The sequence below is a fragment of the Aedes albopictus genome, chromosome 3 (genome assembly GCF_035046485.1).
Source record: "Aedes albopictus strain Foshan chromosome 3, AalbF5, whole genome shotgun sequence".
Classification (NCBI taxonomy): domain Eukaryota; kingdom Metazoa; phylum Arthropoda; class Insecta; order Diptera; family Culicidae; genus Aedes; species Aedes albopictus.
Genome location: NC_085138.1, coordinates 182,971,807 through 182,986,276, shown reverse-complemented (window position 1 = coordinate 182,986,276; position 14,470 = coordinate 182,971,807). Strand labels below are relative to the sequence as shown.

The following is a 14,470-nucleotide window of genomic DNA, read 5'->3' as shown; positions in this document are numbered from 1 at the left end:
AAAAATTACACACTGATTGCAAAATGCTTAAGCTGCTCATTATGCCCCGCCTACCCCTATTTATTATTTAAAAAAAAGATTTCCCTTAGACTGGACAAAACCGGTGCCCTCACACTATTTCTCGTCATTTGTAGGGCATCGTACACAAATTACGTAACGCTATAGGGGGAGGGGGGGAGTCTAGCTTAGCGTTACGATCCATACAATTTTTTTTGGCTTTTCATACAAAAAGCGTTACATGGGGGGAGGGAGGGGGTCTGAAAAGGTCAATTTTTGCGTTACGTAATTAGTGTACCATGCCTGGTAAATATTAAGCGACCATCCAACGTGCACGTTGATGGTGGTCGATTGTTTGCTTGGCGCGTGATGAGCACAATGGGTTTTCATGGGTTTAGGACGCCACCTCCTGGCAAATTTCCATTCATAAAATCGGCTCGTAAAATGGACTAAAGACAGACAGACAGACGTCTCACTCCACCCACTTCCCATCGTTTCCTCTTTTAAGGGACTATTCAAATATTCTGTAGTTCGCAAATCTCTCCCTCATGGCGCTCGTAGCGCTTTTGCTAGTGTTTGACGTTTGCTAACTACCGCCATCTACTCAGTGGGTTTGCGAAGTACAGCGTAATTAGCATTGGGCGATTACGCTTTCGTGACGATGATTTTAATTGCACTTTGTTCCAAGCGGTACATCTGTTTGTCTGTGGACTTATCCTCCGATGCACCGGATTCACTCGGTCCGAGAACTTTGATACTAGAGCGAGGTGGTTTCTAATCAGAATATTACGATTCTGATTGGAAATGGCCCCGCTCTAGTTTCAAAATTCGCGAACGGAACAAATATTGTTCATCGGTGGTGTTGGTGGCAGTATCTCCTCTATGGAGCCACCAAATGTTGGTGTCAGCATAATCTTCCAATGGACTACCCGCTTGACGCGCAGCCACAGTTGATCAGCAGGAGTAAATCCATTTAATTTTGTATGGCGAAAAGCATCTAAATTTGAATTACTTGAAATAGAAAGCTCTTCCTACAAAAATATTTGGTAGGCATAATAGTGGTGTCCATTGTGCACAACCACTACCAAATATTTTTTCGAATAATTTATTCCCCTTCGAGAAATGTGCCTTTAGATGCTATTCGCCATACAATATTTTTGCGATTTACTTTTAGCGGTTTTTCGCGCATAGAAGCTAGCGCCACATTGGTCGATGCGGAGAGTTGGAAAACAGCCGATGCAGGTAATTAATTGGCAGAACGATTGGTGTGGTGTTCCTCTTGCGGTGGGACTAGACCAAATACAGGGGCCAAAAACTCCAGCACCAGTATTTTCACCCATCTTAGAACCATCAGTATAAAATACAATAGAACCTGGACGTAAACATGGCCCACCAGAATAAAAAAAAAACACTGGAAGTACTAAACGTGTCCGTGTCTGTTTTTAACCACCCAATACTATTCATGCTGTGCTTGGCCGTGCAACCACTAGATAGCGGTAGTGAGCAAACGTCAAACAGGAGCAAAAACGATGTGAGCGCCGCCCGTGGCCAATTGACCAACTACCAAATATTTGCATCGTTAAAAAGGTGATCAATAGAATGCGACGTCTATTTCTCTGTGGTAAAGATGATGTGGGAATCCTCAAAACATATGCCTTAACAAAACATAACATCAATGGATCACAATTACTGTACGTGTTTATTGATACAACTTTTATAGATATAGTAGGACTGAATTCCAAGGAGTTTGGAGACCTTAAAAGTATTCATGAGGTGTTTTTCATACGAATAGGAACAAGACATTATAAAATTGGCGCAAACATATTTTTAGCCTCCTGTTTGTATGGAGCCACCCCATAGTGCACAGTAAGGGCGATAGTTCAGGACAGCCCTTCATAGATCTAACAGATAGCTGTGCGTACCTCCGAAATCGGTAGAAATCTCCCGATCTTGCGATCTCGCTTTGAATATTTCGGTTAACAGTGGACAAATTGCCTCTTCTCCCTGTTGAAGCAATCTTTCCCGGCAGATTTGAATAGTTCGGTATGTATTAGGATAGTTCGGTATGTATTAGTGTGAATGAAAAGTAATGCCACAATTCATTGAATGTTCACAATATCCCTCTTTTTATTTTATTTACTGTTATTACTGATTTCTTACACATATTAATGCTATATATTCGGTAGTATATCGTAATATGTATATTTATATTTAGTTCAATATATCAAACAATCTTATTTCCAGTTGTCAATAAATACAGAATACAATGCATCCATAATTTCGTCGGATTCACGAGTTTGAAGAGATTGAAGATCAACGAAAGAGGAAAAGAACCGAAAACAATTGTTGATTGCTGGTTGTTAAATATCTAAAAACTGCAGCATCTCCTTCCGGCTCGATCGAACATTAAGAGTCACTACTGAACAGATCGAGTTGTTTAGTGGGATGCCTTTTGCCAGCAGTTTGAGTTGTGTGGAATTAGTTTGGTTTTTCGTATTTTAAAGATGCGCACAGCGTTGCCCCTCGGCGCTGTACGGCGTTCCATTTGTTTACAATGAACAAGAATTTGTTTTATGAAAAACGAAAAGTCGACTAGGCTAACCTTCTGTTTGTGTAATTCTGTTTGTCTTTTGCTTTCTCTAAATCTGTGCGATGAAATGTTTCTTATTCTTTCTTTTGTCTGTGTTTGATATTAGTGTTCTTAAGTTCTCACGTTAGATTGTGTTGTGTTTTTTTTTTCGTTCAAGTGCCTCTTAGCCTTTTATAAACGTTATATTTAATTCTGCTTCGTTTGTCATTTTTAATAATCGTAGAGAATTTTTTTTTGGAAGAAGTGTTGCATGATCAGTATAATTTCGTAAAATGGATTGAAGTATCGTCACTTTTCAGCAAATTCTTGTGATAAATCATTTTTTTTTATTTGGAAATGTTAAAGAAGTGTCCTAGATTGAAGAATGGTTATGAGAAGGAACGAAAAGTTTGACTGAAGATGTTGAAGTTGGTCTAATGATCAAGAGTCAGGTCTGGTTGGGTTTGGTTATTTATAATTCACAGCGATTTTACCGTAGCTAAACATCGGTTTCTGAATTTATGAACTTATTTCGTGTGTGTAGTGGGATTACTATTTTACAGTACAGTAGATTAGTTTCAATAGTTTCCATGTCACGTTAAAGGGCTCGGTGTTTTAATACATGAACAATGATAGATTAGGTAAAACGTTCTTTTTCTCGCCGGTATGAGAATGTTCACCAGTCTGAGTACCGTACAACATTTTACTATTTATAAGTTGCTAAGTCGTTTTCAGAGCAATACAATTGGAAAACCGAGTGAGAATCATTTGAATACTCATTAAAAGTTTCTTTGGAAGAAGTATTTTATTAAAACCTTTTCAAATAATGGCTGTTGGACTGCTGCACGCTTGTATATTCTAGAAGATTGGAAAGTAACAAATTGGAGGAAAAGAAAAGTTCGTGCTTTCAGCAGAAGGACAATGAAAAATCGAATGACGTCATACTTAACTTTGTTGTTCGTCAAAATCTCATCATAAATGGTGAGTGCTAGATGAAGCTTCGATTTTTATTTCTGTTTAGACCTGATTTCTAGCTTTATGTGGATCAATTACTTTGTAATACGATGTGTCCTTCAGCGCGTTTCTTCATAATCCTCAGATAGATATAAGCCCTTACAGTAAAAATAAGTGCTAGTCATAACAAACTGACATAATCACAGTTAATTTAATGTATAAAAAAAGGAATTATTTTCACCAAAAATCAGTTCATCTACTTAAACTAAATAAGCGATAATTGAAAAATGTGAAAATGATTTCGGATCACCACTAAACGGAGAATGAATCTACAACAAAACTTTTACCTATAAGCACTAAATATTAATCTTATCAGACCTCATTCACTTATTTACAGTACAATTCATCACGTTACAAAGCAACTGATTGAAACATTTATTTTATTTCAAATCGGTTTCGTCGTCCAACAGCTCGTCCACATCTTTCTCCCAGTTGGAGCGATCGTTTCCATCGTTTACCACTTCGTAATCCTGCAGCTCCGCTTCCAAATCCTTTTCCCATTGCTCTTCTACGCATGGAGTGTTCGTTGGTGGCGTGTTTAAGGTCCACATTGTGTGTTTTTGAATTCAAATAACAATTGCGTTTATTCGAGGTGCGCAGATTGGTGGTGTCGATGTTCGAAGGGGAGTAGGAAAACGGAAATTTTTAGAAACGGATTAAATTGAGTAAGCGTTTTAAAAACCAATAACCCACAACGAAAATCGTCCTTTTTCTAAATGATTCAACAGCAAAGCAAAGTGGTTTTTCGAATATCTCGTTAGATTTGTTACCTACTGTGGCTATAAAGCACTGTCCTGCGGTAAAGCATTCATTTTTTTCTCGGCTATTTATTGTACTATTTAATCTATCCGTATCTACGTTAACGTTACCAACCTAAATAATTACCAGAGTTACGCACGCTGTTGGCATAAATAACGATCAACTAGTTGTGTGAATAAATGAACCTATTGAACAATAGCATCACGCTTTTCTTTCGCCTATTGCCATTATAGTAGTAGCACAGACAAACGGATACAACGCTCGAGTAATTTTCATCGTTGAAGGCGTTTAAAGCTGATTTTAACGTTTGTGAGTTGGCAGCACTGATGCACTGAAGGTAAACGTCAATCTCATATCGGTTGATTCTGGTATTGATGAATGAAGACTGGTGATCCCCTTCAGTGTTCTGCCTAGTGAGTAATGGCTTACATCAAAAACTACATCCGTTTATCTATGTCATGTTGAGTGGAAATTAAAATTCTATCGTGTTACATTTCGATAAATACTGAATCCGATAAAAACAATCGTAATTAGAATCATCCTTTCATTGTCTCTAGAACGGTGTGTCGTTACAGGAAGTGGCGATGTATATGTACACACCCTCACACATGGATGCACCACTTTCCATAATGAATCACGCTCCGTTTAATATAATCTGCTCTTTTGTGGTTAAAATAAGTGATCTGCTAGCTTCGTCCGCCGACCCGATAATACACTCTTTTCATTGTAGTTTCCAATGTTTAATTAATCACAGCTTATTTTTAATTGCCTTAAAATTTATATTTGTCTATACAGTTTATTGCATTACATAATTTTGCTATAGAACTTTTTGACTGATGATTTTTTGTAGGCAAACAGAGAGTGAAGCCGCGTTGAGAGAAAAGGTGGTATCACGCGCAAACCAAACAATTAATTCAACGAATAGCTTGCCGACGTAGGTCTGATATTGTTTGAATTCAGGAATCTGCGATTCATTGCTGCAATAGAGTTAATAAACTATAGAGGACGAATGTCGCTGCTGTTCCCTTTGTTCTCGCTCGCAAACATGTCGGGTATCTATCTGTCAAACTGCATACTTTTTCGCTTTGACACTTATAGCCCGGCCTATCTCCGCCAGCAAGAGATGTTTCGGCAGCGACGCCAGCGACATTCTTCCTCTATAGTTTATTAACTCTATTATTGCTGCTTGCCTTGAATTGGAAACTTTGACAACTTAACGAACTTGAAAGGCATCATCAGAGCGCTACCCTTCTTTGTATTGCGCGCAAACCCCAAAATTTTATTCCCACCTTTGGGTTTCCGCGCCGAAGACCCAGCGCCAGATTCGGCGACAAAGAAAACTAACAGCAGTCGCCGGACAGTTGGCAATCCTGATATTTGACGGCGGCCGCCCGGTAGTCATGGGAGTGGATTGTTGTCACGCAAATAGATCTTTTCGCTAAAAATGCATGTGTATTGAGTTATTGTTGACAGATTTTCTGCAGTGTTAGTGTGAAATTCAGCGATTTTCTGTATCGCGTAAGCCTTCGCTGGAAGAAAACGTCATGTTGTTCAGCGAAGCAAGGAAAATTTTCAGTGAAAAAAGCAATAACAATCATCATGTTCGACAGCGTATCGCGAGAATATCACTGTGCTGTATTGTTCATCATACTGAAGTTTTCATGCGTTTTCCGTTATCATTATCTGTTGTCAAACGATGACAAATTTTGAAATGCCTGCTTGAACAATAGAGCGAAAAGAAACCAGGTGCCGTCTTCTTCAGGCTCTCTACCATGACCAATCAGAGCGATCACTGAATTTTCTATATTTTGATTTCAAAATCTCGTGGTATTTCAAAATGTAATTGGTTGGAGTTAGTCAATAATTTCTTTTGAAGTTTTATGATCACCGTTAACTTAAGCAATATTCAAACTTTTTGGATGAATAATTAGCAACAGATCATGAAGAAGTCAAAATACATTTTCGAATCCCAGAGAGTAATAAAAAAGCTGGCTGCCTCTTTTTCTTATTTCTGAATCGTATTGTAAGACTCTAGAGCTATCATGAAAATTTCCAGAAAAGTTCCGGAAAAAAGAAAATTCACAAGTCGTTATTTAACAGTTCTGTAACTTATTCGATTTTCTGACGGGACATTCCAACTGGTGCAGAGTCTGCGTCTCCGCTTAGTGTTCTTTGTGCACTTCCATATTATTTGCCAAATTCGTAATTCGTATCATTCGTTACTAATATTTCAAATTGTATGAGATCCACTAAATGCAGACACCGGAATTCCAAACTAAATCAGACATCGTTGTGGCCTATTTTCAAATATAAAACTCCGATATGTGTGTGTGCGAATTGTTAAACGTCTGTATGTGTAAGCGTGTTCAAATGTAAACTAGTCGACAGCAGACTTTAGCTAGAGAGTTGCAACTGAAGAGAGTTCTCCAACATTTCTACTTCTGTACACTTCTGCATGCCAATCTGAAAACTTTACCTTTCTGTCTGTTTCGACCTAAGTACATATATCGATCTAATGTGCTCGTCGTTTCGTCTGTCGCTCTTTGCTGCGCATGTATGACCCCATGCCATACCCATGCTGTTTCCACACGATTTCGGACTGGTTACTTTTTTTTGTTTTTGCGTTCACCTATGTTACTTTGATTCATCTTGATTCTCAACGACGTTGTTGGGTTGTATTGTCTTTTCTCTTAAATTACGTGTGGTTTCTCTTCTTTGTAATTGAGTTTCAACGAATTAAATATTTTCTTTAAATAAGTACATATATTAATATTTGTATGTTTTAATATTTCCCTTTATCAGTTTCTTAACATCCTACACCCTTGAATAATTAGTTTTAGCTTTTTTCCTCTTTTAATGGTTTTTGTATATATTATTTTTGTCGTCAAAGATGTATAGATTTTAACGAAATGCACAACATTGAAAAAATCTTTAATTTCATTCCCTTCTTTCGATTTGTTAGTATATATATGAATACTGCTATTTAATGATAATCTTTCGTAAAGTTCAACGCGAAATATGTGGTTTTATACAGACTACTCTTGGGTTTTGTTACAGCTTAGCGTCTTGAAATGGCATTCACGCGGAGTTGTATCCGGGTTGTGAAAATTAAAATTACTGAACCAAAGAAAACAAGTTCAAGCCAATTACATATATCTTAACTCGGTTTCGGGGAAAATGTCTGCAGCTTAACAATATTTAGGTTAGATTTGGTTGGAAGATTAAACAGGTGCATGTGTCGGACAAGTTGTGGCTCCAATATATGAAGATAAATCAGCGCAATTTATTTTTATACGAGAATCTCGGCCTCGGTGGGTTGTGAATTAGAATAAAATAGATTTTGGTTTTCATCTTATCGGGCTTTCGATCAATGCCGGGATAGGTGTTTGTGAATAAGACAAGCCACAGCCATATTAGAGGTTCGTTCACCGGATCTCTTAAACATATGCCATCAAGTGGTAAGCCATTAGATATTTCGCATAGCCTTCCTTGCTTTCTTCTGGGGTTAACATTACTCTGAGGTTACGAGAAAAATCACATCAAGACAGAAAAGTACACTTATTGTGTTTGATAGTTTACTTTCGAGTAGTTTAGGTATGGAAACGATACTTGTCAGGGATAACTATCGGTGGTCTTTAGCACCGAATCACGAGAAATAAACTAAACAATTCAGAATAGAACGAGAACACTTTCTGATTGATTCAGGACTCGTTATGGCTTCTCCAAATATACATACTAACGTAACCATGCTCTACATCAAGATGTGTGTTTTGAATTGTACAGGGATTATACTAAAATTTAAGGTATGGCATAATTGATTCTGATTTTTCTTTGTGTGCTCGTATGATCGTGTTATATGAAGGGAAAAATCCTCCTGCTCCATCCTTGTGTGTTGCTGTATATTAGCTAAGATGGGTTTACGGTATGAAACTATCGGTAATTATTTTTTACTTTTGGAGTTAGTTACATATCTTTTCATGAATATTGTAACGTTTGTTTGCTGTCTTCCATGACCATCTGTCTTGATACGGGCGTAATGGGTCTATGTTCTTAAATATTGTAACTACGTCTTTAGGCTGTTTGATTATCAATTGTTGATTGAAAGCAAGAAGGAATAAGAAAAGTATACTATTAGTCATAATTCCGTCGCACATAATATTAGCTAAGCTATAAAATCAACTTAATATAGAAATAATGCTTGATAAGCGAGAAATTCAATATTTTACAGTGAAAGCTGGACTTGGAAAACATACGTCATAAAAATACACATAATAAAGTTGTGCCATGATACTATTGCAATACGCTACAGGAAATCAAAAATGATATTGAAACTATATGGACAAGTGAAAACAGAGTTGCCAGATTAACTTCCTCCAAACGTTAGCTCTGTCACACCGAATTAGTGCAGTTGTACACATATACATCTACTAAAGTCGATTCAAACAGCCTAAAGTATGTTTTTGATTGGAAGCTTCAGAAAGCTTCAGAGTGCTATTCCACCAGTAACTATATAGCCACAGTAAGTGAATCTGGCAACCCTATTTGCGAAATCGGTTTCAAGACTCTACATTTGCTGTAGCTGAATGTAATCCGTCATTCGCGGATTGATCATATCTGTTCGAATATGTGTTGGTGTATTTATCTATGATTGGATGATAAAACAAAATGATCGTACTATTTTATGACGAAAGGATAGGATAACTAAGAACTAACATATGAACTAAATCTTTAAACTTTATTTCTGTATTCATTATGATGGCATGAATCAAGTAAGAAATATGCTTCTCGTAGAAATGGGCACTGACAAGTGATTTTGCATTAATTCATTAACGACCAGTGATCTATTTTGAGATCTTTTGCAATTATCGTGGAATAATGAGTCATGTTGGAGGGCTAGTGTCTCCAGTAGTACGTAATATACTCTCCTATAGTACGTAATTTAGTTAATATTTGCTCCAGTGAGTGGCTCTAGTGAGCATGAAACATTTTGCTTTGATAGGTTTTGTGTCAACAATGTAGCTATAAATGTGTCACGGTCGCCATGTAAGATCAATGCAATCTAATATTCAATGCAATCTAATATTCAAAGACAATGTCATAGAATGGCTTCGAAAATCCAATTGATATTCAATGGGCATTTTTTAAGTGTCGATGAAAACTTTGAAAGATTAAGTTGGAATGGAACATTTTTTTCGTTGACTTTCTGGTCTTGCAACGTTGTTGAAAAGAATAAGTACTCTCCTATAGTACGTAATTTACTATACAACCGATTCCCTTTTTGCATGGGCGATGCGTGCCGTGTAAAAAGTAATATGATTTTTCGAAAAATTAGGAAAAAAAATACGAGTTAGACAAAAAAATATTATGGATGTTTTTCTACACAACCGTGCAAAAAAAAAACGGTGAGGGTTTTTTTCACAAATTTCAAAACGCCAAAATTGGCCTTATCTGACACCTATCTATCTCTTAAAAAAATGTTTGAACTGTAACATCATCGAGGACACCCACTCAAAATTGAGAATCGGATGTACAGGAACAGGGGATAGACAAAATGATCGGGACAGGCAAAATTTTCACTTTTCAAAAAATGTTCAATTAGCTGTAACTTTTCGAAAAGTGCATCAAATATTCTCAAATTTTTACTGTAAGTTCTTCAACTAGGTGTGTATCAGTGGACAAAATTTGGAAAAGATCGGAGAATTCTTCACGAAGTTATAAAGATTTTTGAAAATGGTAAAGTTATCCGATAGCCAACTTTGAGCTGTTATATCTCCGGATTCAATTAACCGAATGTAATGAAATTTTGACCATTAATGACTTATATAATGAACTATGAAAAACCATCCACTTACTTTAATATTCTTAACACGGAAGAAAATTATAACGATTGGATTATTTTTCTAATAAAACACCAAATTATCCAAAACATCAACATCGTTTCAAAATTCAAGATGCAAATTATAGTTCATTTAGTTTCCCTCTAATTGACTTATATATAAATGCGTTTTGTGGGAAAGTAACAACATAGCCGCCAATAAATTGAAAAAGTAATGGGATGCATATTAAAAATAGACCAATTTACTAAAAAATCGTGAAAAAAATAAAATCGCTATAACTTTTTCACTTGTTAAAAATTTTAAGTTAAGTCAAATGTTTTCCAGAGTTCATTATATAAGTCATGAATGGTCAAAATTTCATTGCAATCGGTTCATTGAATCCGGAGGTATAACACCTCAAAGTTGGCTATCGGATAATTTTATCTTTTTCAAAAATCTTTATAACTTCGTGAAGAATTGTCTAATCTTTTCCAAATTTTGTCCACTGATTCACAACTAATTGAAGAACTTACAGTAAAAATTTGAGAATATTCGATGCACTTTTCTAAAAGTTACAGTTAGTTGAACATTTTTCGGAAAGTGAAAATTTTGCCTGTCCCGATCATTTTGTCTATCCCCTGCATATTTTCTCCAGTAGGTGGCTCTTTTTGCTGCGATGTTGCCTCAACATCACGGTCTCCATGTCAGATCAAAGCAATCTGATAAGTATTTAAGGACATTGTCATAGAATGTTTTCGAAAATCCAATTGATAATTACCCAGGCAACCCAATAAGCAGTTGAAATGCGCCTTTACAGCAAAATAAGCCGTATATGCTTAAATGCAGGTTTTGGCCTAGTATACGACTGATTAAATGTTTATCCCTCAGACTATCGAAAAGGACACTAATATATGCTTAAAATTCCACGCTTCTTCTCCCGATGCATTTTCTATTCCTCTCCCAATCCTTCTTACTTTACTCTACGCTTAAAAAAGAGGCCATTTATGCAATTTCAGATGTACTGGACTGTATTTTTTTGCTTAGAGATTGAAAAGATCGTGCTATGCAACAGTTGTCACATTTTCAGTAGCAGTACAATTGCCAATAAGGGGCAGTTTTGTAGATTAATTATTATGATAGAACAGTAAGCAGGTGAAATGTAGATATACGGCTTGCTTAACCAATAAGCACGTTACGGGATTATAATGAATATCAATGGGCATTTTTGAAGTGTCGATGAAGACCTTGAATGTTTCTTGTGGGACTGGTCTTGCAACGTTGTTGAAAAATTTAGAAACTCTCCTATAGGAGTACGTAATTTACTATACTCGATTCTCATTTTGCATGGGGGAGATACGTACCGCGTAAAAAAGTAATGTGATTTCTCACAAGGATTTATCGACAAATCATGAACAAATATGCCTTTGACAAACAAATTTCGGATTTTTTTACACGCTCGCGCAATCGCTCGTGTAAATCGAGAATTGGGTATACAGTAGACGTTTGATAACTGCAACATGTTTACGTTTCACTTACCAAAAGAAATTCGATAACTGCAACAACTGACAGACGTCAAAGAACAGTCAGTTGCTGCAAAATGCAGCCAATGTGCATTCGGAAAATATCGCATTGCAACAAAAGTGCATGCAAAAAACATCGCATCGGCTTTGACATTTCAGTTTGACGGATAGCGGTGCGATAACTGCAAAATTGTTGCACTTAGCGGACTTACAGTTAAAAATCATTGCAGTTAAAGCGCTTGAACCGAGCGAACGTCTACTGTATGTTAGCGCTAGTAGGTGGCTCTAGTGAGCATGAAACATTTTGCTTTGATATGTGTTGCGCCAACAGTGTGACTATAAATATGTCACGGTCGCCATAATAAGATCAAGTAATGGTTTACCAAACTAACATTTATTGTGGATATAAACGTCAACCAAGACGTCAACAAAGCGTCCTCAATACGGCATGATGCTGAGTTACTGTGTTGTACATATGAACGGAAGCTTCTATGCAAGCATATGAACGGAAGCTTCTATGAATCTGACGAACTTAATGCACATGTATTAGCTGTGCGAGCAGTTTCTATGCCACCAAGTCATAGCTCTTTTTTCCGCTCCTATGTAACCACTAACTGAATAACATCTTGAGAAGGCGCTTTTTCAGCCTTTTTACAGTTGTTAAATAATAATTATACGGCAACCCCAAATTATTTGATTAAAATAATTAGGTTATGGATATCTTCCGCGACGCAATACAAGTGCAACTGGAAATATAGCTTTTCAAATTGCCGATACTTGGAATCGAACTCCCGATCTCCGTATCCACTGGTCCCGATGATGTTCTCGCTGCCGCGCTACTACACATAAATAGCATAGAAAATAGCCCGTTTTGTTTTACTCCAGACAAGGCTTTATAATTGTGCCACAAGAAACCTTACCCAACTTCAAACGTCAAACACAATCATGTTTACAATGAACTAGCTGTGTGGATGCGTCAACAAGTTCTAAGGCGCTGCTGTTTTGTGTATTTGGCAAAAATACAAAATGTACTGTATAAAAGCAGCTGTTTCATTCGTTGGGACTCTTATTTGATTTGCACATCTTCCGGCAAATCTTCCGGAATTGGATAAAAGTTTTCACAGCATAAAGATGGATAGCTGTAAAGTAGTTCTGTTGTAGCTATATATCCCGCTTAAAGTTAGTTTTGACAATAATGTTCACATCCGACAAGCTGTGTTGATATACCAACAGTTTCGTTATTACTAGCTTCTAGCTGTGATGATATCGCAACGGCCTTGAAAGCGCTGCTGGTTTGTGGATTTGTCAGTATGTATTACGAATGGTACTGTATAGTAGCAGCTGTTTTGTTAGTGAGAACTCCTAATCGATTTGTTCAAGTTTTCACATCTTTCGAGAAATCTTCCGGAGTTGAAATAGAGTGCAGTAAAGGCAGTCCTAGTGAAAAGCGATTGACTTCTGAAAACCGAGTTTGGTAGCTGAAAACCGAGTTTTGCAGCCGTGTATTAGCCAGTGCTGAAAAATTCATTTCGTCATACCTAAGCTCAATCACCTACAGCTCATTTAAGAAGCTGAACCTGAGAATATGATATATGAAAAACTTGTGCGGCTAGACCAGTTCTGCAAGAAAGTCACGGAAAAACCGCTATTTTTCAAATATTTAAAGTAAATGTCACGGACTACCTTCGAAAAATGCCAATGATATTCACGGTGAATATCATTTGGCATTTTCCGAAGATATTCCGTGACATTTACCTTAAATATTTGAAAAATAACGGTTTTTTCGTGACTTTCTTGCAGAACTGGTCTAGCCGCACAAGTTTTTCACATACCGTATTCTCAGGTTCAGCTTCTAAAGTGAGCTGTAGGTAGTTGAATTTAGATATGACGAAATGAAATTTTCAGCACTGGTATATTAGCTTATGGTTTGTATTTGACTAGCTTCCCATTTTTTCAGCACTGACTGCTTCCATTCGATGGTTACACAACAGAATTCAAATGACTGAAGCTTATAGCGCTGAAAATGTTAGTTGAGTAGCCATATTTTCAAGAATATATATATATGAAAGTGTGTACTTCTGTACTAGGCGTTTATCATGGTTTAGAGATTTTTATCCTAAAATAACTCAAAAAGTACTTAACTTGTAAGAATTTAGGCAACATATTCAAAATAAGGGACCCCGAATTTAGTAAAGCTGTTAGTACACAGAGTCAAATATTTGTCCCAAAAAATAGGCCAATGCTCAAACATCTTGTTTGACTCGATCGAATTTTCATTAGTGTCAAACTGATGTTGTTTCTTGAGTTCTTTGCTTGTCAAATATTTGACCCTGGGTACTTCAGGCCTAAGCAATAGGGTTTTTAATGATCATGATCAATGTTACCCCAAATCAATATTAATATTTTAAAGTAACTGAATATTTTTAAAGTAACTTAACACGTACTAAGACAGCCAGTACTTGTTAAAAAATGAACCATGTACCTTTTGCTTGCGCAAGGAAAACATCAAAGAAAGATTAACACAATTATCAATAATCAATAATCTGGGGGGTAGTTGATCAGCGGGGTGAAGCTGATCACTATGGAATCCATGTCCTTCAACTGTAGAGCATGCTACAATTCTGTTTCAATGTAAGAACTTTTGACGTAAATCAATTGTGTGACTCTTTGAAGGTTTTTTTTTGCCAATTGTGTCAGATTTAACATGAAAAAATATCGACTATTTTGGATGTGTTGACTCAGTAAAAAGACTACCTTTCAAAAGATGGCTTTTCATCGACGTATTATATGTATAT

The 14,470-nt window shown here is 36.6% G+C and overlaps 1 protein-coding gene across 21 annotated transcripts in view; it reads right to left on the bottom strand.

Annotated features, from left to right (window-relative positions):
* Positions 1 to 2,095: 2,095 nt before the first annotated feature.
* Positions 2,096 to 14,470, bottom strand: part of LOC109398814 (synapse-associated protein of 47 kDa) — a 97,622-nt gene continuing 85,247 nt past the window's right edge. For 20 of the 21 annotated variants that reach the window (XM_062856130.1, XM_062856136.1, XM_062856125.1 and 17 more), the window contains one exon: positions 2,096 to 4,088. In XM_062856130.1, coding sequence (XP_062712114.1) covers positions 3,961 to 4,088 — 128 coding nt within the window. In that variant the 3' untranslated portion in view covers positions 2,096 to 3,960. Of the gene's footprint in view, positions 4,089 to 6,881; positions 8,416 to 14,470 lie in introns of those variants that run through there. The other variant, XM_062856139.1, reaches the window with a different exon arrangement.